The 18,630-nt window shown below is 37.7% G+C and overlaps 1 protein-coding gene across 1 annotated transcript in view; it reads right to left on the bottom strand.

The window, feature by feature from the left end:
- WWOX (WW domain containing oxidoreductase) overlaps positions 1 to 18,630 on the bottom strand; it is a 106,560-nt gene that overhangs the window by 5,697 nt on the left and 82,233 nt on the right. Inside the window, exon 6 of the mRNA XM_057376345.1 lies at positions 11,469 to 11,557. Coding sequence (XP_057232328.1) covers positions 11,469 to 11,557 — 89 coding nt within the window. The remainder of the gene's footprint in view (positions 1 to 11,468; positions 11,558 to 18,630) is intronic.

The following is an 18,630-nucleotide window of genomic DNA, read 5'->3' on the forward strand; positions in this document are numbered from 1 at the left end:
AAAAAAAAAAAAGAAATAAAAAAGAAACATTTCAGGGGAATCAAACATACCTTAGCTGAATACTGAAAGAAATGCATAAGGATTGACATAAATAGAAGGCTGTATTTTCTTATTAAAATAAATTTCTACTTCCAGCCAATTGGGAAGTTACCAGTGCAGTGTAACAATCTAATATCTGTTCCTTTGCCAACCTGGAAAATTTTAACCAAAATCTCCAGAAGCAGAGTGAAACACCTGTGCATCTGAGAGGCTCAGTTCCTGAAGTGCTGGATTTCTGATTTGGTTTTTGGTCAGTGACACCCATACACAGAATATCTGCATGCACACACTGCAGCCACAACAGAAACTGAAGATAAAGGGGGACTCTCCCTATGAAGGCAAAGTTCCCTCTTTCTGTTCAAACCAAATGACAAAAAAGGCAAATCTTTGTTTGATCTTTGCAGCCTCACTCAACACAGCACAAGCAGGATATTCACTGAGTGTGCAGGATCATATTCTTTAGAAGGCAATCAAACTTTTGAGGCTTTTTTAAAATCAAAATTATTCAAACCAGAGTTCATTTCGCCTGTTTTGAGAGGCATCTGCCAAGAGGAAAACAAAGCTGCTTGAAGCTTGAGAGGGCATGGAACTTGGGATGATTCATCAGCTCTTCTGAGACTTTATGAAAAGCCCTAGCAAGAATTAATTTACAGATTTGTACATCTGCTGTGAAAAAGGAACAAGTTTCTCCAGCATGGATGCAATTTTTGGTATAAGAGCCTCCTGTATGAGAACTGCAGCACATGAATGCAGCAGCAATACAGAAAATACCATCATCATTCCCTACAAAACAAATACGACACTTCTTTAAAGATTACAATTCTATTTGGTAATTGTAATTTGCACTATGAGGTAACAAATCAGAGACAGAAAGGATTYGCATATGAACCAAAACCATATTCCACCTATCCAAACTGTAGTATCCTTCATTATTAGCAATTACACAATAACTACCAGAGGGGAAATAYGCACTCCATACCTAAATCTGTCACCTCAATTAATTAAAAAGAAGATTCTGGAATTATAAAACTATAAAATGTAGTAATTTTTWAATTGTTGGGTCATTTAATTGGATTTTATAAAAGAAATAAAATTATGCTTCTGTCCATTTTATGAGATTTGTATTTTTCAAAGCACATCTCTCATTTTCTCAAAGTAAAAGCAATTCAAATTTAAGAGACTGTAAAATTAACATTATTTACAACGTTCTACTAAAAAGATCTGTGAAGAAATATAAAAATAAATACAGAAACATTTTAAACAATTACCATACTGAAAAGGTGGTATCAAATTCCCTTTTAGAATTCCTTTACTTTTAATCAGCACTCAYGGTTTTAAATGCTTAATAAAAAGGGATTTTTTTTTTTTCTAGAAAGCTCCACAGAAAAGGAAGCTAAAGGGTTGTGTGAATGTTGTGCTTGATTTCAGCTCAGCAAAAAGCCACCTCTCTGATTTGGATCCACGTCCATTAAGCTATCGGTGTCTCTCATCAGACTGCTAACAAAGGTCCAATTACTGAAAATTGTCATCGAAGTTTTTGTGACCTGGCCATTTGCACACCAGGAAATGAATGAGATTACCTGGGTAACAGCCACGGYGCAGTTATGAATTTCAGCCACAGATGACAGATTCTAATCTCAATGGTGCAGAGCTCTGTGTCACTGAACGTATCATTATGCAGGGACAAAATTTTTAAGGTACGTGACAATTCACACCACACATCTGGCACTGCAGCTTTGCTTTATGACAGGAGTATTTTCAAGTGGTRGCAGAGCTGTGACCTTGATTTCACAAGTTCATTAAAAACATTGCTGCAATCTACATGAGGCGCCCTCCTGAGCCCAAGGAAAAAAAAAATCCCCCCTCGGTTTAAAATAGTTTGTAATTCTACATCAAAGGCACAGCTCAGGCCAACAAAGGATGTCAGCAGCAAAGGAAATTTTCCATAGTGTTTACTCCTGCTAGCAACATGACCAAGTGCTCCYTCTAACCATGAGGCCCGTTAGATATTTTTGGAAACACTGCAGAGTATCRTGAAAATTTGCCTCTCTGCCTCCTTAAAATGTCTTCAGGCAGTGACTTAACACCACACCAAGGGAGGTAACGTGGGCCACCAGTGCCATTCAGGTGGGCACTGGGACTGAAGGTGATGTGCTCCATYAGATGGTCAAGTGGTCACTGTTCTGACCCTTCAGTGTGACTGACACTCAGGAATGCGCTGCTCCAACTGCAAGGGACACAGCAATCCCAGAAAACCCTCACCRTGCTGCTAAGCATGGCTACAATTAGTTGAAAAGGTTTAAAAAGTTTAAAAAGCGTGTAGAATCAGCCAGGATAATCTTAAATGCGAGTGTCTGAGCTGAAATGCAGCTGATATTCTGTGCCTGTGATACCTGACTAACCTTTGCACTGGGGAAGTCATTCAGATCTCACATGCTGTGCACAATTCACCATTAGAAGCAGCTAAGCAACCCAACTCCTCTGCACTGTTTGAAAATACRGGGAATGAATACATTAGAGAGAGGCAGAAATTAAATTGTTGCTATAAATCAGTTAGTTATGAAATTTAATAATCAATTTGTTAGCACCTGATGTAAAACTATGATCTGTCAGCAGCCTCCCAAGCTGGCTGTGTGCAGCAGTAGATATTTCCAAGGGAATTAATTACTGATGATTTGCAAAGGTAAGAATAATATTTTTCAACAAATGTAGCCTGTGCACTAGGAGGTTAAGCAAACACCACCAAAATGTCAACAGAGTTCTTGGCTTTGGTGTTCTCCCATTTCAAACGTAATGAAATAGTTAACCAGAGAGTATGCAAAGGGAATACTTTCAAATCTTCCCATGAAGCAGAATGTCACACCATCTGGGGCACTTCTCAAGCGATTTGAAAAGTTCACACTGTTTGGAATTACACAGAAATTCAACAGAAAAGGCCTCACCATATCCCCAAAGTCCCATAAGCAACTGTAGACCTCTGTCACGGGCAGTAAAGGAGGCAGAGCTGTGACTTCTCCTCCACAAAGAAGCAAAGTCACAGCCCACCAAACTTTTCYACCCCATAACCCTGAACACCCATGTTGCTTCCTCTGAAAGTTAGAAAGTTGTGCTGCTTTCTGTGAGGGAATGCCTGGATACACAAAGTGAATATCCAACGGGCAAGGTAAGCTTATGGCTCTCCAGAAAATGGGGGAATTAAACAACCATCCCCAGAAATCCCCCTCAGTTTTACAAGCAGTACTGACAGGAAACCAAACAACAGGAAAATCACTAAGTCAGGGTTCAGAGAGCTGCAGGAAAACTCAGAACCATGTATAATCTAATACTGACAAAAAAATATACTTCAATGTTTACTTGYTCAATGTAAAAGAAAAAAATAAGTCACTGCTTAACTCAATGAATTTTGGAAACAAATGCTTAATGTCTAACTTCCCTTTTTCTAAAAATATGGGCTGAAAGGTCAGCAAAAATACCCTTATTGCCAACTGCCAGCTGCCAGAAATGTGGATCCCTGTCAGACAGGCTTCATTTCAAGGCAAGCCAGTAACAGAGGACTTAGAGCCCTGATGGATGACCTCCTGCTAGAAGCAAGGCAAATTCTCTGCAATTCATCCGACTGGATTTCTTTGCAGGATTTGACACTGTTGATCAGCAAATACTTTTGCCCCACTTCTAAGAGATTAATGGGAGTGGATTGAAACTGTTCTGATTCTTCCTTCATRCCACATACGTGGGAATTATTATGAGCAGCTGCTCCTACGCCTTCCTAATGCACCATCTGCCATTCAGGCCATCCATCCCTCAATCATTATTCATTACCTCTCTGAAATCTTCAGGGTACAATTCCACAAATGTTTGGAGAAGGAAAGGAGCTCCWTCTAAATATCAACTGATACAGAACTAAACAGAAAACACCCATTAGTCATGGTTTTCCTTTTATTATTTTTCCTTTTATACGTGGAGAGGGGACAAGGATGAAAATAACCCCACACACCTCCAGAAATTAGTAAGAGACAGCAGTATTGAAAATATCCAGAATCTGGTAATTTTCATTCAGCAGCCCACCTAAGGACACTTGCTACCTCAAAGTGGTGCATCTTTTTCAAAATCTGACAGCAAATCATTACTTACACATATACACATGCAGTTACAAACAAGCATAGGCCAGACCTAAAGAAACATTCATTTTTGCAATAACCATGGAATGATTTCTTGTTTTGGCATGTACTTCTAAATATATAAATTTCATTTGCACACATTGAGGACTTGTTAGGAAAAAAAAAAAAAAAGTTACAACTCACAAAAAGAAAAAAAAGGTAAAGTACTGCTTTTGTTACGTATTTGTGATATTTTCAATTGAAAAGAGCTAAACCCTTAAAAATATTTTAGGGACCACGGTTGATCATTCAAGCAATAAAACACTGCATAGATTTTGAGCATTTCACTTGCCAATGACAACTCCTCCCTCTGTTTTTGAGATTATAGAGCTGTAACAGAGTTCAGAAAGACCCTACASGAGCTGTGTGCTGCCATCCAGACATGAAAGATTCCATGTTGTGATAGAAATTAATGTACTTTGAYATCCTCTGGGATTTTGGGGAACAGCTAATAAAGAAATACAACCTTTCCAGTCTATTACACAAATTTTTGGATTCTAAGATGAAGACACATGRTATATCCATGGCCAGGCTCAGGCCAGCAGTGAGGCTTCCCTACCCAMGTGCCAGAGGACTCTGCCTTCTGTGTTTTAATTATCTCCCCTAGAAAGCATTTAACTAAATAGACTAAATATATTTTAATGTGTGTGTAATTAAATAGTTACTGCGGCCTTATAATTCAGAATTTTTAGAGGGCAACATCAATTAAATGCACAGATCTTCTCAAAACTCATTAAGCCACAATGCTCAAAAATCCTTGGTATGTTTGTGATGGAATATGTTTTAATCAGTCACATAAACCATAAATATTGTAGTTATTTAGATGCTCAAAACAGCTTCCACATCTGGGGCATCTTGTGGAAATTTTTTAGGAAGATAGAGCCCCAAGCCATCTCACACTCATCCTAGGTTTAGGCATAGACAAGTGTTTGAAAATGGGCACCAGAACCACCAGGGTGCTGAGCACAAAGTCCCTGGAGGGGGAGCAAGGTTTCTTCAGGGTAGAGTGAAGTGAATGAAAAGTGTCCAGAGAAAAGTGGCAAGTTTGGAAATTTATAGTCATAAAACTACATAACAAACACCTAACAAAATCTTTCTGCTATTAATATGTAAAAACACTTAATATTCTTGTAAATGTAACTGTATGTAAAGTTGTGAAGTAATATGGCCTTCATTAAAAAAAAAATAAATATTCTGAGGCAAAAAATATTTCCACGACAGAACAGATGAAAGGAAAGGTGATCTGATGAAAACATCAGCATGTCTGCCTCCAGGAAAAGGGGGAAGGGCTTAAGCTTCAGAGAATTTTAATTTTTAATTTATAAAATASTGGAAATAGTTTTTGGATCCACATGACTTGACACATGCTACCACAAAGGGGTAATTGTGTACGAGAGCTTAAAAACAGAAGAAAGAAGAAAAACTATTTATGCAGAAAACCAATCCCTAGGCTTTAATAAGGCACAGCATCACCACAAAGAGAAAAAAAAAAAAAAGTTTTACCCTAATATTATTATGTACGTTTCAAATGTAGTCAGCCTTTGATCTTATTTAAATTTAAGATATGTGCTGTCTGCAACAGTAACTTCTGAACTATGCATGTTTCAGTACTTAATTCAATGTGGGTATTTTTTGATATCTCAAAATGCACAATGTTGTCCAGAAGTTTGTGCCTCAGTGGCATTGTCACAATGCCAGCCGTACTCTTAAGTTGAGAAGACAAATGTAAAAATCTCAGCTGTCACCAGTTTTAACTCACAAAAAGTAATTCTCAAAATGGCAAAGGGTTAACAGGGTTGTTGAGTGCTGTAAAATATGCTCAAGTTTGGAAAGACAATAAGCAGTGGCAACAATCATCTCTGATACAGCTACATCAACTACAGAACCATTAAAAAATTGGCATAATGGCATCTCTGACAATTCATCTAAATCACATATTCTTTATTTCTAGATCTTTTAAGCTATGTATGCAACAACTTGCTTAAGCAGATCCCATTTTTACATATGTGTTCACAGGTATGCATAGAATTTATCACACAGTGTCTATGATTTAATTTATAAATTAAATTAGAATGTAAGTGGTGCAGTTGGGATTAAAAATAACACACCTGCAATATGTCAGTTATAATATATGAAAATGCACAAAAATCATATTCTGGATTGATTTTTCAGCAGGCTCTGAAATCTTAATTGCACCTGCAAGGTTTCAGCACAGTTCTGCTTGCAGCATGAAAAATGAATGCAGCTCCAGGGTTTGGGGCCTCAGCTAAGGAGACCAGCTGAAAACCTGGCCCGCTCCATCTCGGGTCTGGTTAGGAAAATAAGAAGAGAATAAACTTCCAAATGGCGAACTATAATTCATAACTGCTGTCTTTTCCATATTTCTACACACATCATTAGTGAATAAACTGTTAGCATATGCCAATTCTTACCACAGAAAAAAATTCCTGTGTTAAAGTATTGGAAAGTAAATGCAGTGAAGATCTCCATCTGGAAGTCCTGCATAATTGTGAATTGCTGTTACCAATTCAGAAAATTCTAAGCAGTAGCTATTGGCAAACATTGTTTTGTATCTTTGAAGTAATTCAAGATTTTTCAGGATGATTTCAGATTTTTTTTTTCCTCAAACATTGAGAACATTCAATTAAAGTCTTACTGTTTGGCAGAAGSCAACTTTAATTCAAACCAAGTGGCACTATGCACCACTGAAAACTAAAAATGCACATAAAATTTCATCTGTAACTTCACTGCTCACTCCTGACTCCTAACATTTTTGATCATGGAACTGCTCCTATGATGAGGACAAGGCAAATGCCATGATACATATGCAAATATTAACAGATCCTATCTTGGAAGTTTTAGAATTGAAACATCAGCGCTGTCCCCCAGTTAAAGGGTGCAGGTTTCAGTCAAGTATGTCAYGATTAAGCTGAGAAATAAATACCAAAGTGCCACATCCACATATCTGTACTTCACAAACACCAGTTCTACAGACCCTGAACTATCCAACACTGGCTGTAACTAAATTTCAGTRCCACATTCCATGCAATCACAGGAGGGCAGTCATTTTATCTATAAGGGGGATTAATACCAGCCATTATTCCTCACATTGTGCCCACCCAATGAACAGCAGATTCAATTCAGCGTTTCTTAGTTCCCAAACTCTAATGTGAAAGATTGGTTGGTCTGCCTCTGCCAGCTGCACAAAAATCAGCTCATGCCAAATCCATCTTAGCCCAGAACATTATTATAAACAGATCATTTGTTTGACTTTCCATAACAGAGACATTCAATGACCTGCCTGAGCTGGAAACCAGCAGAGGGGAAAGACTTGATACATAAAAAAGAAGAAACTTGAAAATATCCAGCCATTTAGGTGAGATCTCTTTTCACATTCTCATTCGAACCCTTTGTTTTCACAAAGAAGGAAGATGGAGTTCATTGATTCCTGGTGGAATGTACCTGCAGAAAACACGCCAGAAATACTAAATACTAAAAGATAACTGCTTTCTCCGAAAAATTTTGTGCTAGAAATCCTTGAGCTCTATTTTTTATTGGACATCCATTTTTTGTATGTCACACTCTGTTCAGGCTGTGCTACCATGGAGTAAGAGGCAGATCAAACATTAAACAGCAATATTGTTTTMTTCTGTCTTCTCCCAATGCTGACTTTGGGAGATCCAAAAAATTTCTGTTTTTAGCTTATTTTGCCCACAGAATCCTTGTAACTGTGAGAGCAAAAAAAAACTGGAGGGCACTGTCCTGCTCATAAAGGAAGTTTGAGYGCTGCAATCACAGGACTGCAGGATCTAAAATAATCTGCAAAACCCTTCTGCCCAAAGCTTTATTTGAAACTGCATGGATAAAAAAGTCTCAAAAAGAAAAACAGCTGTATCAACTTGAGAGTACAGATAATGCAAACAAAAAATCTTTTTTTTTTTCCATGAGGATGAAGGATTTTCTGGAATATATTTATAGGAGTATGGCAYAATTTACCAGTGTTTATATATTCAGAGCTCAGATTTTATCTGTGGACAAGTCTGCAACACCTAACAAATCCGAATAGGAATAAAAGATTTCCACCAAATCTCAGGAGCATGGTAACTTATAGATGAATCATCTGACTTTTATTTTCAAACAAGGAAAGCTTCTTAGCTTTAAAGTTCTAGTCCAATTCTTATTAAGTATTTCTTTTCAGACTAACTCTTTCCTCACGTTTATTATTTACGTTTTTCTCAAGGTTGCATCATTTGTTTTCTGTATGCAACCAGCCCTGTACAATTCCTGCTGAGCAGAGGATGGCATTTCTTCATTCTTCATGTAGTTTCTACAATCTCTCAGATTCCCATCACATTCAAGAAGACTTTCTTTTTCTCTAACTTATTTGGTTAAGGCAGGAGATTCACAATTGCAGCAATTTCCTCTCTGCTCTACAATCCAAGCCCCCCCAGCTTCCGCAGCTGCAAGAGGTTTTGATGTTTTAACTCAATGAAATTTAGGGATCCTTTTTCTGCAGTGGTTTCATTTTAGTTTTCTCATGCAGGGGAAGATCTGTGAAACTCTGTCCTTAAAGATTATTTTCCAATTGCCATCAACTGGGGAAGAACAGGCTCAYAGGCTGTGGTGTCACTATGACTGAACCCTTCCATCTGCTGACAGAAACAGCACCTAGAGCCACAAAGTGGGCCAGAAAAGCAGAATTTCAGGAAGCATGCCTATCTATTACCTATTTTATAAATTTTAATGTGTCACCAAGGCCAACAGCTTCTGGAAAATACCACTGTGCCAGAAACCAACAGTGGACTGGAGAAACCAAGCAGAGATTATCACTACTTGTATAGAGGAACTTAAGACGCTCACCATTGAATACTAAAGACCTCTCCACATTAAGTGCTGTAAGAAATAAAATAAAATCCATGAATTTATACAAAATTTCTCCTTGACATTTTAGAAGTATTGTAGTTTTTCCCAGAAACCAAGATCTACACAAGTCAGAACTCGAACGATAGTTTTGCTTGGAAGAAAAAAAAATAAAACCAATTTTTTTTTTCTTTTCCTACCTACCACCTTATTTCTGAGAAGTTCATAAGAGGTTTTGTAAGACAGAAAACTCTCTGCTCTTAACGTATTTCCTACGCTCGTTAACAGGAGTGAGAGGACCCTCATGGGAAAGGGGGGGACTTTGTCACAATGTGCTTCTCCTGCAGGGATATCGACCCCTTTTCGGAAAGTTTGGCTACCAACTGACAAGACTGGCCAAAGCACAAAGAACAAGGCTCAGTCTGTCACTGGAGTCTGTAGAATTCCTTCCAATTGCTCATAAAGCCACCGGTGCAAAGGAATCTCTGACGTGACAAAAGCCTTGGGACACTGGGGCAAAACAAACGAGGAGACAAAGCTCGTTAGTGCTCATTAGAGCTGGAAAACACACTGGCCCACCACAGCAGCAAGAAGATACCTCTGCCACATAATTGCTTTTCCAGCCTTATCCAGACATAGTTAAATCCCAAAAAATCTGGGGCCAGAAAGACCTGGTAGGTGTTCCAGTCCATCCTCCTGCCAGGGCAGGTGGTTTTAAGGTAATTCTTCTGTATCTGCAGATAAAAGATCCATTGCTGCAGGCAGGGTGTGGGCTCTGGTGTCCATCCAGCCCCAGATTTTAAACGAAATATAACTGGAGATTCATTTTGGTCAAAACCCCACAAGTCTCAGAACAGATACAGAACTTCAGACTTTCACATAATGCTTGGACTGGTCTTGCCAGACACAGGCACATATTAAAGACAAATACCTGAAGGCAAGGCATTTGCTGTCTATCACTAAATGTTTTTCCAAATAAAATAAGAGTGAGATATTAGTAAAACATGTCCATCACTGACCATGTACTTTAACAGACCTACACAAGTAAAACAGGGTATGCCAATAGAAACAAAGTAGGTTTTACTGATTCTAGATCCTCTCATTTCCTAAATTCTCTGGAAAAAATTGATTTAAGCATGTTCACTTCCATGGATTTATAAATATGCAGACCAAATGGACTAGCTATGAGGACCATGGTATGATCTACAACATACAAATCAGGTTAAGAGCTGCATTTGGAATATGGAAGGAAGGAAGGGTGGCTTTGACTTTCCATAGATTTAAAGAAATGTAGCACATTAAAAGCAGAAAGGTTCTAAATTAAAAGACCTTCTGTTCTCACATTGCAGAACCAACTTGATACTAAAGCAGCAATACTGCAAGGATTTGTCTTTCAAGAAATTKTAATATATGAAGATGACATGATAAGAAAATATTGATACTAAGGATTTTGGCAGTAAAGAAACTCCTGTTAGAAGTCAGTTTTGACAGTTCTTTGAATCTAAAAGACCTATAAGTACTAAAATGTCATCTGTCTATCCATGTGAGATTTAGCTTTGGCAGTGTTTCAAAAGTGAAAAAAACCACTCTTTGTTATATATTTTCTCTGCGACAATGAATTTTCAAAGCTGTCTAAGAGGTCATATTCTCTCGAGAAGAACAGTAAGATGCATATCAGCTACAGAAATGTTTGCAGAGAAAAAGCTAAGTTTGAATACTCACAACAATCAATGGGTCAAACTGGATAAAAGCACGAAGTGTGGAATTTATTGTCAAGAGTTGGAACTTAAAAGCTTTCAAATAATTTCTTTAATTCAGAAATTCATTGCTCTGTTCAAGCTAAATTAAACAAACCATTTGGAAGCTAACCTGGTTATCTCCATATAAATTTGTCTATAATTAAGTGATGTCATTATCACAACTTCTCCCCTTTTCCTTTTTTTTATTATGGCCTCTTCCACGTGCAGGTCTGGAAAATGGAGCTGTCTAACACAGGGCTACATTTGTGAGAGCTTTAAAAATGAAAAGGAGAAAGAGAAAGTTGGAAAAGAAAGTAAGACAAGTAGTGCACTAATTGTTCATCCCTGACCTCTTCCAAACCACTGCAAAACTKTGAAAAGTTTCCTGAGCTGTTTTTRTGCAATTCAGCTTTGGCCTYTTTCAATAGCCACAGGGTAAAAAAGCCCTTTAAAATTGGGGCTACACATCGAATAATAAGAGATGTGTAATTTTATTTCTTTGGTGTGAAAACAAATGATCTTTAATTTACAATGAAAAAAAATCCTGTGAAAAGATCATTCACTAACTGCAGTTGGTGATCCATCCAGCCACAGTGATTCTGCCAACTGTGCTCAGCTGATAAAGACTTTAAAATAACAAGAAATTATTACATATAATTTTCTGAGTACTTACAGATTCTTGGATTTGAATGCTTCAGCAAAGTGGCGCACACTCTGAAGGGAAGCAAGGTCTAAGGTCATTGCTTCTACCTTGGCTTTATGCTGGAACAAGAGAAAATATAGAAAAAGATAAATAACAGCGAGTTCAGTTCACAGTATCATGTTACAGTAAATGTGTTATGAAACTTGTCTGATTCCCTTGTTTAACATTATAACCCCAAAGTGCATACAAATCATCAAAAGGGGTGGACGAGCACAACATTTAGTGCCAAAAGCAGCATTTGTGATTTGGTGGTTCTGCTAGAAACATACACTATGTCATGCACAGCTTTATAGAAYGCAATGAATCCACTCAAGGCAGTGTTGAGGTTAATAGGTATCTTTTTTCCTTTGATTTTGATGGTGAAAGTTATGTAACTCATGAAATAAAAAGCAGAGTAAGTGCTATTCTCAATGCATGCTATTTTTTACATACCATACCAATGAGAAAAAAATCAGCAAATACTTTATAAAATACAGTTAACTTGAGACTGGCACAGGTTTTTWATACACTAAGAGTTTACCAGTGAATAATATAAATGTGAGTAAATAATACTGTGAGGGTGGGGCAGTCCTGGCACAGGCTGCCCAGAGAGTTTGTGGACTCCCCATCCCTGGAAKTGTCCAAGGCCAGGCTGGACAGGGCTTGGAGCACCCTGGGATAGTGGAAGGTGYCCCTTCYCWTAGCAGGGSGATTGGAACACRRTTTTAAGGTCCAACCCAAACCATTCTGTGATTCTGCAYTTTCAAAASAAATTCTGCACATACTTAAAGCCAACTTTTCACCTAGCAGAGGACAGGGATAGCAGAGGACACGCTATCCCAAAAACAACAGGTTAACCTGAAGGTTAAGTTAACCTCAGGCATCACCAAACCAACTCTTCTCAGTATTCTCAGCTTTAAGATCCCTGTTTTCAGATATTTTGAAACTCTTAAACTCAAAACAAAATGAACCAAGAGCTTCTTTTCATCACAACGCTGAAATCATCACAGAACCAAGTGGAGGTGGTAGCAACTGGGATTACTGGGRTTACAGGGTTATACCACGAGTGTTTCTGGAGGAATGGAAAGACAGCAGCACCAAGTCAGCACAGGAGGAAGCCAGGAAGAGTCTCCCATCATCTCCCAAGCCCCAGTGACCCATCTGATCTCTGTTTCATCACATCTGGCACTTTCTCCCTACATCTGTTTTCTATTTCACTTGTACCCATTCTGCCTGCTACAACAGCATTCCAGGTTTGTCTTACACAKAGTATCACTGCAATTCCTTTTGTCYCACYCCAGCCASGCTTATYAGGACAGCAAAATAAACACAACTAAAATTTCAACAGGTTCAGCCTCCATAGGAAGTATCAATAGATGGAGTCAGAAAATGCTAAACCAAACTTCGCTACAAAGAGGGGTTTTTTTTTACCCTGACAAGATGCACATCATTCTGGAATTCATTTTGCCCCAGTGGGTAAATATTTTCTTCTGTTTGATGGTCAGAGACTTGAGAAAGATGATGTTGCCTTGCATTATGCAACAGAACTGCAGAACAACTTCTCTTCAGTGGGGCAGTTCAAAGCTGTTTGTTCACTACAGAAGTTGTGTGCAGAGTTGGGTTTACTTTGCCTCTGCTTTCCTCATCAAAACATTCTCCTGTCTCTCCCCAGGGTAAAAGGACAAGAATGCTACAAACACAGGGACATAAGGGGGTCAAAAAAAATATAATTATCAAGTAATTCAACAGACTACACCACAAGCTATCAACTACTGTCCTCTTGGGACAGATTCACGTCCACACRATGTATGTCAGGTAAAGCTTCTCCTCTTGATGTCACACATTAGCCTTCTCCTACTGATTCCAAGTGCAGAAAAGAGGTATCTGTATTCCAAGTCCAAAAGGAAAAGAAATGTTTGAAGTCCCCAAAATRCTTTCTGAAGTAGAAGTTAATCATACTCAGATTGGCCTGGATTTGGGAATTAATGTATTGAAGACATTAAAATCACAAATTAAAAAATCGTAATACATTTTTTAACTTTCTCCCTGCTTTTCCTTTTTAAACCCTGATGGTTGCAGCCTGTATTTCCTTCATGCACACAGAAGGCACACACTGAGCACAGACACAGCCATTTACTCTGCTTTACTCACAGGAAAACCTGGAGCCTGTGACACCCAAAAAACCCAGACCCTGCCACCTGAGCTTCTGAAGRCTCTCAGGAACCCAAGTGTGAGTGTTTTCTCCAATCACAACTGGAAAAGAAATCACTTTAATTACCATGAGTTAGGCAAGTTCCCCAACTTTGTCATTTCAGATTCTCCCTTGTCAACGAGATTCCAGCACTTCTCACCCAGAGGTATTCTGYAGACCACCAATTCCTACTGCAGCTTTAGACTGTGAAATGCTAAATCATTAGTATCAACTCATTTTTATTCCARATTTTCCTGCTGCTACTTCTATATCACAATATCTTTTTTTAAAACCWATGAATAAGGCAATATACTTGCAAGGTATGTTCTTAATAATGTAAGAATATCTCCATTAAATGACAAGTAGAAGGTTTTATGTTTGTTTTCTTACAGGATCTCAGAATTACCTCCGTTATAATGTTTTCCTTCTTTCCCTAGAAGCCTAGGTGTCACATATTGTGATTTGTACACAAGAACGTGGGGGGTTTTAATAAAAAATAAAACTAAGAATCATTTCTGCTAAAAGGCATCTTAACTGTAATTGTTCTCTGCAGTCAGAACTGATTGTTAATGGTATGCTGCAAATCCTGATCTAATGTGTCGTAATTGTATTATGCTGATGTCTCTCACTATTTCACTTCACATGTTTTCAGTACTGAATTATGCCTTATTTTATGTTGTGAAATCTTAAATGAGACTTGCCACTTTCCCAAATACAGGAGACAGTCTTTAAACTGCCACTGTCAAATCAATACACTGAGGCAGCAAACTCCAGGATTTTGAAAATTAAATTGATGAAAGATATTAATGTTTCTCTACTACTTTAATCAAGGCCAGCCAGAACCAACCGAGAGTTTTGAGTTAGGGGTGGGGATTTTTGTATTTCACAAAGCCCAACGAGCAGTTCAAGGCTAAGACAGTCCAGGCACCAACGTGGTGACTTTGGAGAAACAGCCAAAGGCAGATCAGTCTCCAGTTCCAAACAAGTTCTCTTCTAAACCCAACACAATAACAATTTGAAAAATGCAAGGAAAAAAAAAATTATCTTGTGTTTCACGTTTCACACCCAGTTCTAAAAGCCTTTTATCAATATTTCCAGGAAAGTTTCATTACTCTGCACAACCCCAGAAAACAGCCTGCTCACTTTGGTATATAAGCAGCTCCCCATTGGAGCAAAAATATTAAAAATGCTTAAGTGCAATTGGCTATACTTTGCACTCATGCTAGAAAAATGCTTATTGAGCCAGAAAGTAACAGGAAAGTGAAAACCCCCAGAAAGCCMGCTATTTCACTATATGCAATGTATTCACTTTACAGCTTAAAAATTGTTTAAAAATGAACACTGCATGGTAGAGTAGTTTGGCAGTAAACATGATTGTGCATTTGTGTCTTGGTATTGAAGAAGGAGCCTTTTTTCATAGTGAATTTTTCATTCAAATGTAAGTGATGATTTACGTTAAATATAGGTAAAGCATAGCTACATTTTCCTGAAGGATTGCAAGGAAGTGAAGAGCAGTACAATAAGTTGAAGCATAAAAGCTTTCTCTGTCATAATATTTATTATAATGGCATATAAAATAGCTGAAATAAATAATAGATGACTAAAAGTAAATTCATATGATAAAGAATCTTTCAGCAGACACCATTACTTCTGACTGCTCCAGTTTCATACAGAGTTGAAGAGTCTTAATAAATATGCTGTAGCCCCTGTATCTTGTGTAAGTACAAGTCATTTTTGCAAGGGCCTACTTAAAATGTACCGTAGTGGACACTACATAATTTACTGTATAATTTTACTCTCAGAAAATAGTGTGTGTACATCTTCAATATTTAAAAGTCCTTAACTCAAAACTGAATACTTAGCATAACAACAGAAATATCTGACTTTGAGGAAGTGAAAGTACAATCAATTGGTAAAAAGAGGTTTAATTTAATACAGAAAAATCTTCACGACAACATCAAGGAATGCAGATAGTTCTGAGATGCTGTCTGAGRAAGAAAATCTTCAGGAAAAAAGAAAGAATTTTACATCAAAGCGGAAGAAAAATCTGTGGAATTATCTGAAAATAGGTAAACAAATAACCAAATCTCAGCATATGACAAGCAATGCCCAAATAAACTTATATTTCCATGTTGAGGATGGAGCAGGGGATGTTTTAGAAGCACACCTGACAATTTGACACATGGCTTATGGCAGTCAATAGCCAGTGCCATGCACTATTTATGGGGGCACCTAATGGGGAAAAAGGCTTTCACTCAGGATTAGGAGTGCAAGTATTATTGTCCCTAATGTAGTCAACATTTGGTGCTTCATGMAAAACTGTATTTATGCAATGGCAGCTTGAGCTGGCTGTGTGCTTGGAAYGCTCTGCAGCTCCTTCCCCTGAGCTGATGGGGATGGATGCATCCCAGGGCTTTAAGAGCAATCCAGCACCTGTGGTGGATGCTTTAATAATGTGTTCTCCTGCTACATTTGATATACCTTTATAAAGTTCATTTTAGGAGMCCTTGTGGTGGAACATTTTTACACTCATTTTTCTAGTTTCCCCTCCACTCTGCAATATCAGCAGTATTTGTGCAGTAGTTCCAAATTTCCACTAACTTTATGCAAGACAACACAAACCAATTTCCTAAATATTGATCATTTTATTAACCTGTTTATGAGATGTACAAGGAAATAGCTGGCACTAACTTGATTCTTCATGAAAATCAGAATGAAAGGATTTCCTTTCTTTCATTARAAAGAAAATTTATTTAGCAAAACTCAGCTTCACTATTTCCTGATGTGTTTGTTTTACCTGTATTTTGGTTGCACTTCAGTGGTGTAAATTTTTCCATCATTCTTTTTGCTCAATCCTGTCAAACATATTTTGATGCTGTGTGTAACTCCTCCCAAAACCTCAATTGCAAAGCCTGGTTCTTCCCACTTAAGTAACCAGATTTTCCTGATCTTCACCAAAATGGAATTCCTGCAGGGATTGCCTTCATCCAAGTCAAGTGAAGAGCACACAGATCAAGATTTAATGGGTCAGTGTGAGCCTGCAAATTCGGATTACTGATCACCCTTGGACCAATATTTAATCACAAAGAATAAATTACCAGTACCATTGCTGTCTTTGTCTTTGTCCCTTCTCCAGAACAATTTTGGAAGTTTGGCAGAGAACAGTGCCAAACAGTGCCTTTCTGGCATCATCTACAACTTAAACTCAAGATAAACTTAAACTTTCTTTTTTTTCAGAAAAACCTGAAGCCCTCGAGCTGGTGTAGGATTGTCCTGCAAATCAATGTCCAAAAATTGCCACTGTCCCCACACAAAATAACCTTGAACAAACACCTGAACTGGAGATTTAATGTTGGGCTGAGTTGTGTTTAAAAAGCAATGGAGAAGTCTGGATCCTCCCTTGGGCAGAGATTRAATGCAAAGGCAACGAATGAGCCACTGAAATTCTGAAGGTGAGGGATGTGGAAAAGTGATGAAGATGACCTGATACAAGGGAGTTTGGTTTGGATGCCATACACCAGCTTGGCATTTGGTCCTCACATTTAAACAAATCACTATTCCCAGCAATATTTTTCCTTCTTCCAAATACTTAATTTACCTAGAATTTAGAATCCATGTCACAAATACAAAAATGTGACTCAAATCCCCAGGTATAGTTTGTATATGTGACTTATCATGCAGCCACCACTTTAAATTTCCCAATGGTTTTAAAACTTTATCTCTTTCTATTAGCAAATGCCTACACATAAAAAGAAATGCAAAATACACTCACTCGTTTCTTTGTGGTKGCTTCATTTTTCAGATTTTAATATCCCTTTTTAATAAATCTTCTGTAATAAATACCACTTACCACTACAATAAGCAATAATGTTATTTCATAATCTTTACATTAGTTAACTCTTAGATCAGTATCTCTGTAAATTTGGCMTTTCATATCTTCTGAAGATAATTATAAAGGAATAAAGGGAAAACATCTGCATTTCTTTATGAAATTAATATCTTCAGTGAAGTAAACTATGCCCCGGCAACCCTAAATCATGCTTAGAAAGAGCAAAAGAAGTCATTCTCCTAAAGACATTTTAAAAAATATTTATTCCTGAACAAGAGAACAAAAACATACAAAAACTGCTGTACTATAATTTCAGAATACTCCAATTAGTAGGCTCCAAATGCCCTGATTTTTCCTGGATGCACATGGTTCCACTGCACACAGGACACATTTGCTTCAATAAGAAATTRCATGTATTTAAAAACAAAACTACTGTAGATTTTGGCAAAAGGAATTTGTTTAGCTCTAAATGTACATGAAATGTGGGTATTTACTTGGGAGCCTACTTTTAGCTGGATTTTTTTTTCCCTTTCCCTGGATATAGATCACTTCTTTCCGTCTCCAAACACCCATTCCTGTAAASCTCATTTGAATTTATCTTGGGGAATCTCAAATAATCTTGGCAATATATTATATCRTGTGTATGGTTTACTATTCTAATAAACACATCTCCTTGTTTAGAGAATGATCAAGGGAGCCTGGGAACATGTAACAGAATCTCAGCTGTGGAGAGCCTCCTATTCAGATGCTTTCAATTCCTTTCATTCTGCAAGATTCGAAGTGATAGCAGAATGCATTTTCAAAGGGAGCAACAAGGCAAACAGCATYGGGATAATTTAGAAGCTACAGACCTTTTTTTTTTCCTTTTAAAAACTCCCTCTATTTGAATTTTTTAAGATTGAATAAACCCAGCTGATGGGCTGCTGAGAAGGAAGCAACGTAGGGGACAACAGGGTAATGGATTTGTTGGAAAYGGCAGAGGCTGGGTGAAAAAAGAGAATTTCTAAATGGACCAAACCAGCAACGTCCCTATTGCAATATGTTATTAGAGCTGTTAATTATCCATAAAATTGAAGATATGTTACATGTGGAGCTCTGCACACACAGGGGAAGGGAAGGGAAGGGAAGGGAAG

This window comes from Malurus melanocephalus, unplaced genomic scaffold, assembly GCF_030028575.1.
Source record: "Malurus melanocephalus ecotype Western Australia unplaced genomic scaffold, MMel_1.1 scaffold_278, whole genome shotgun sequence".
NCBI lineage: Eukaryota > Metazoa > Chordata > Aves > Passeriformes > Maluridae > Malurus > Malurus melanocephalus.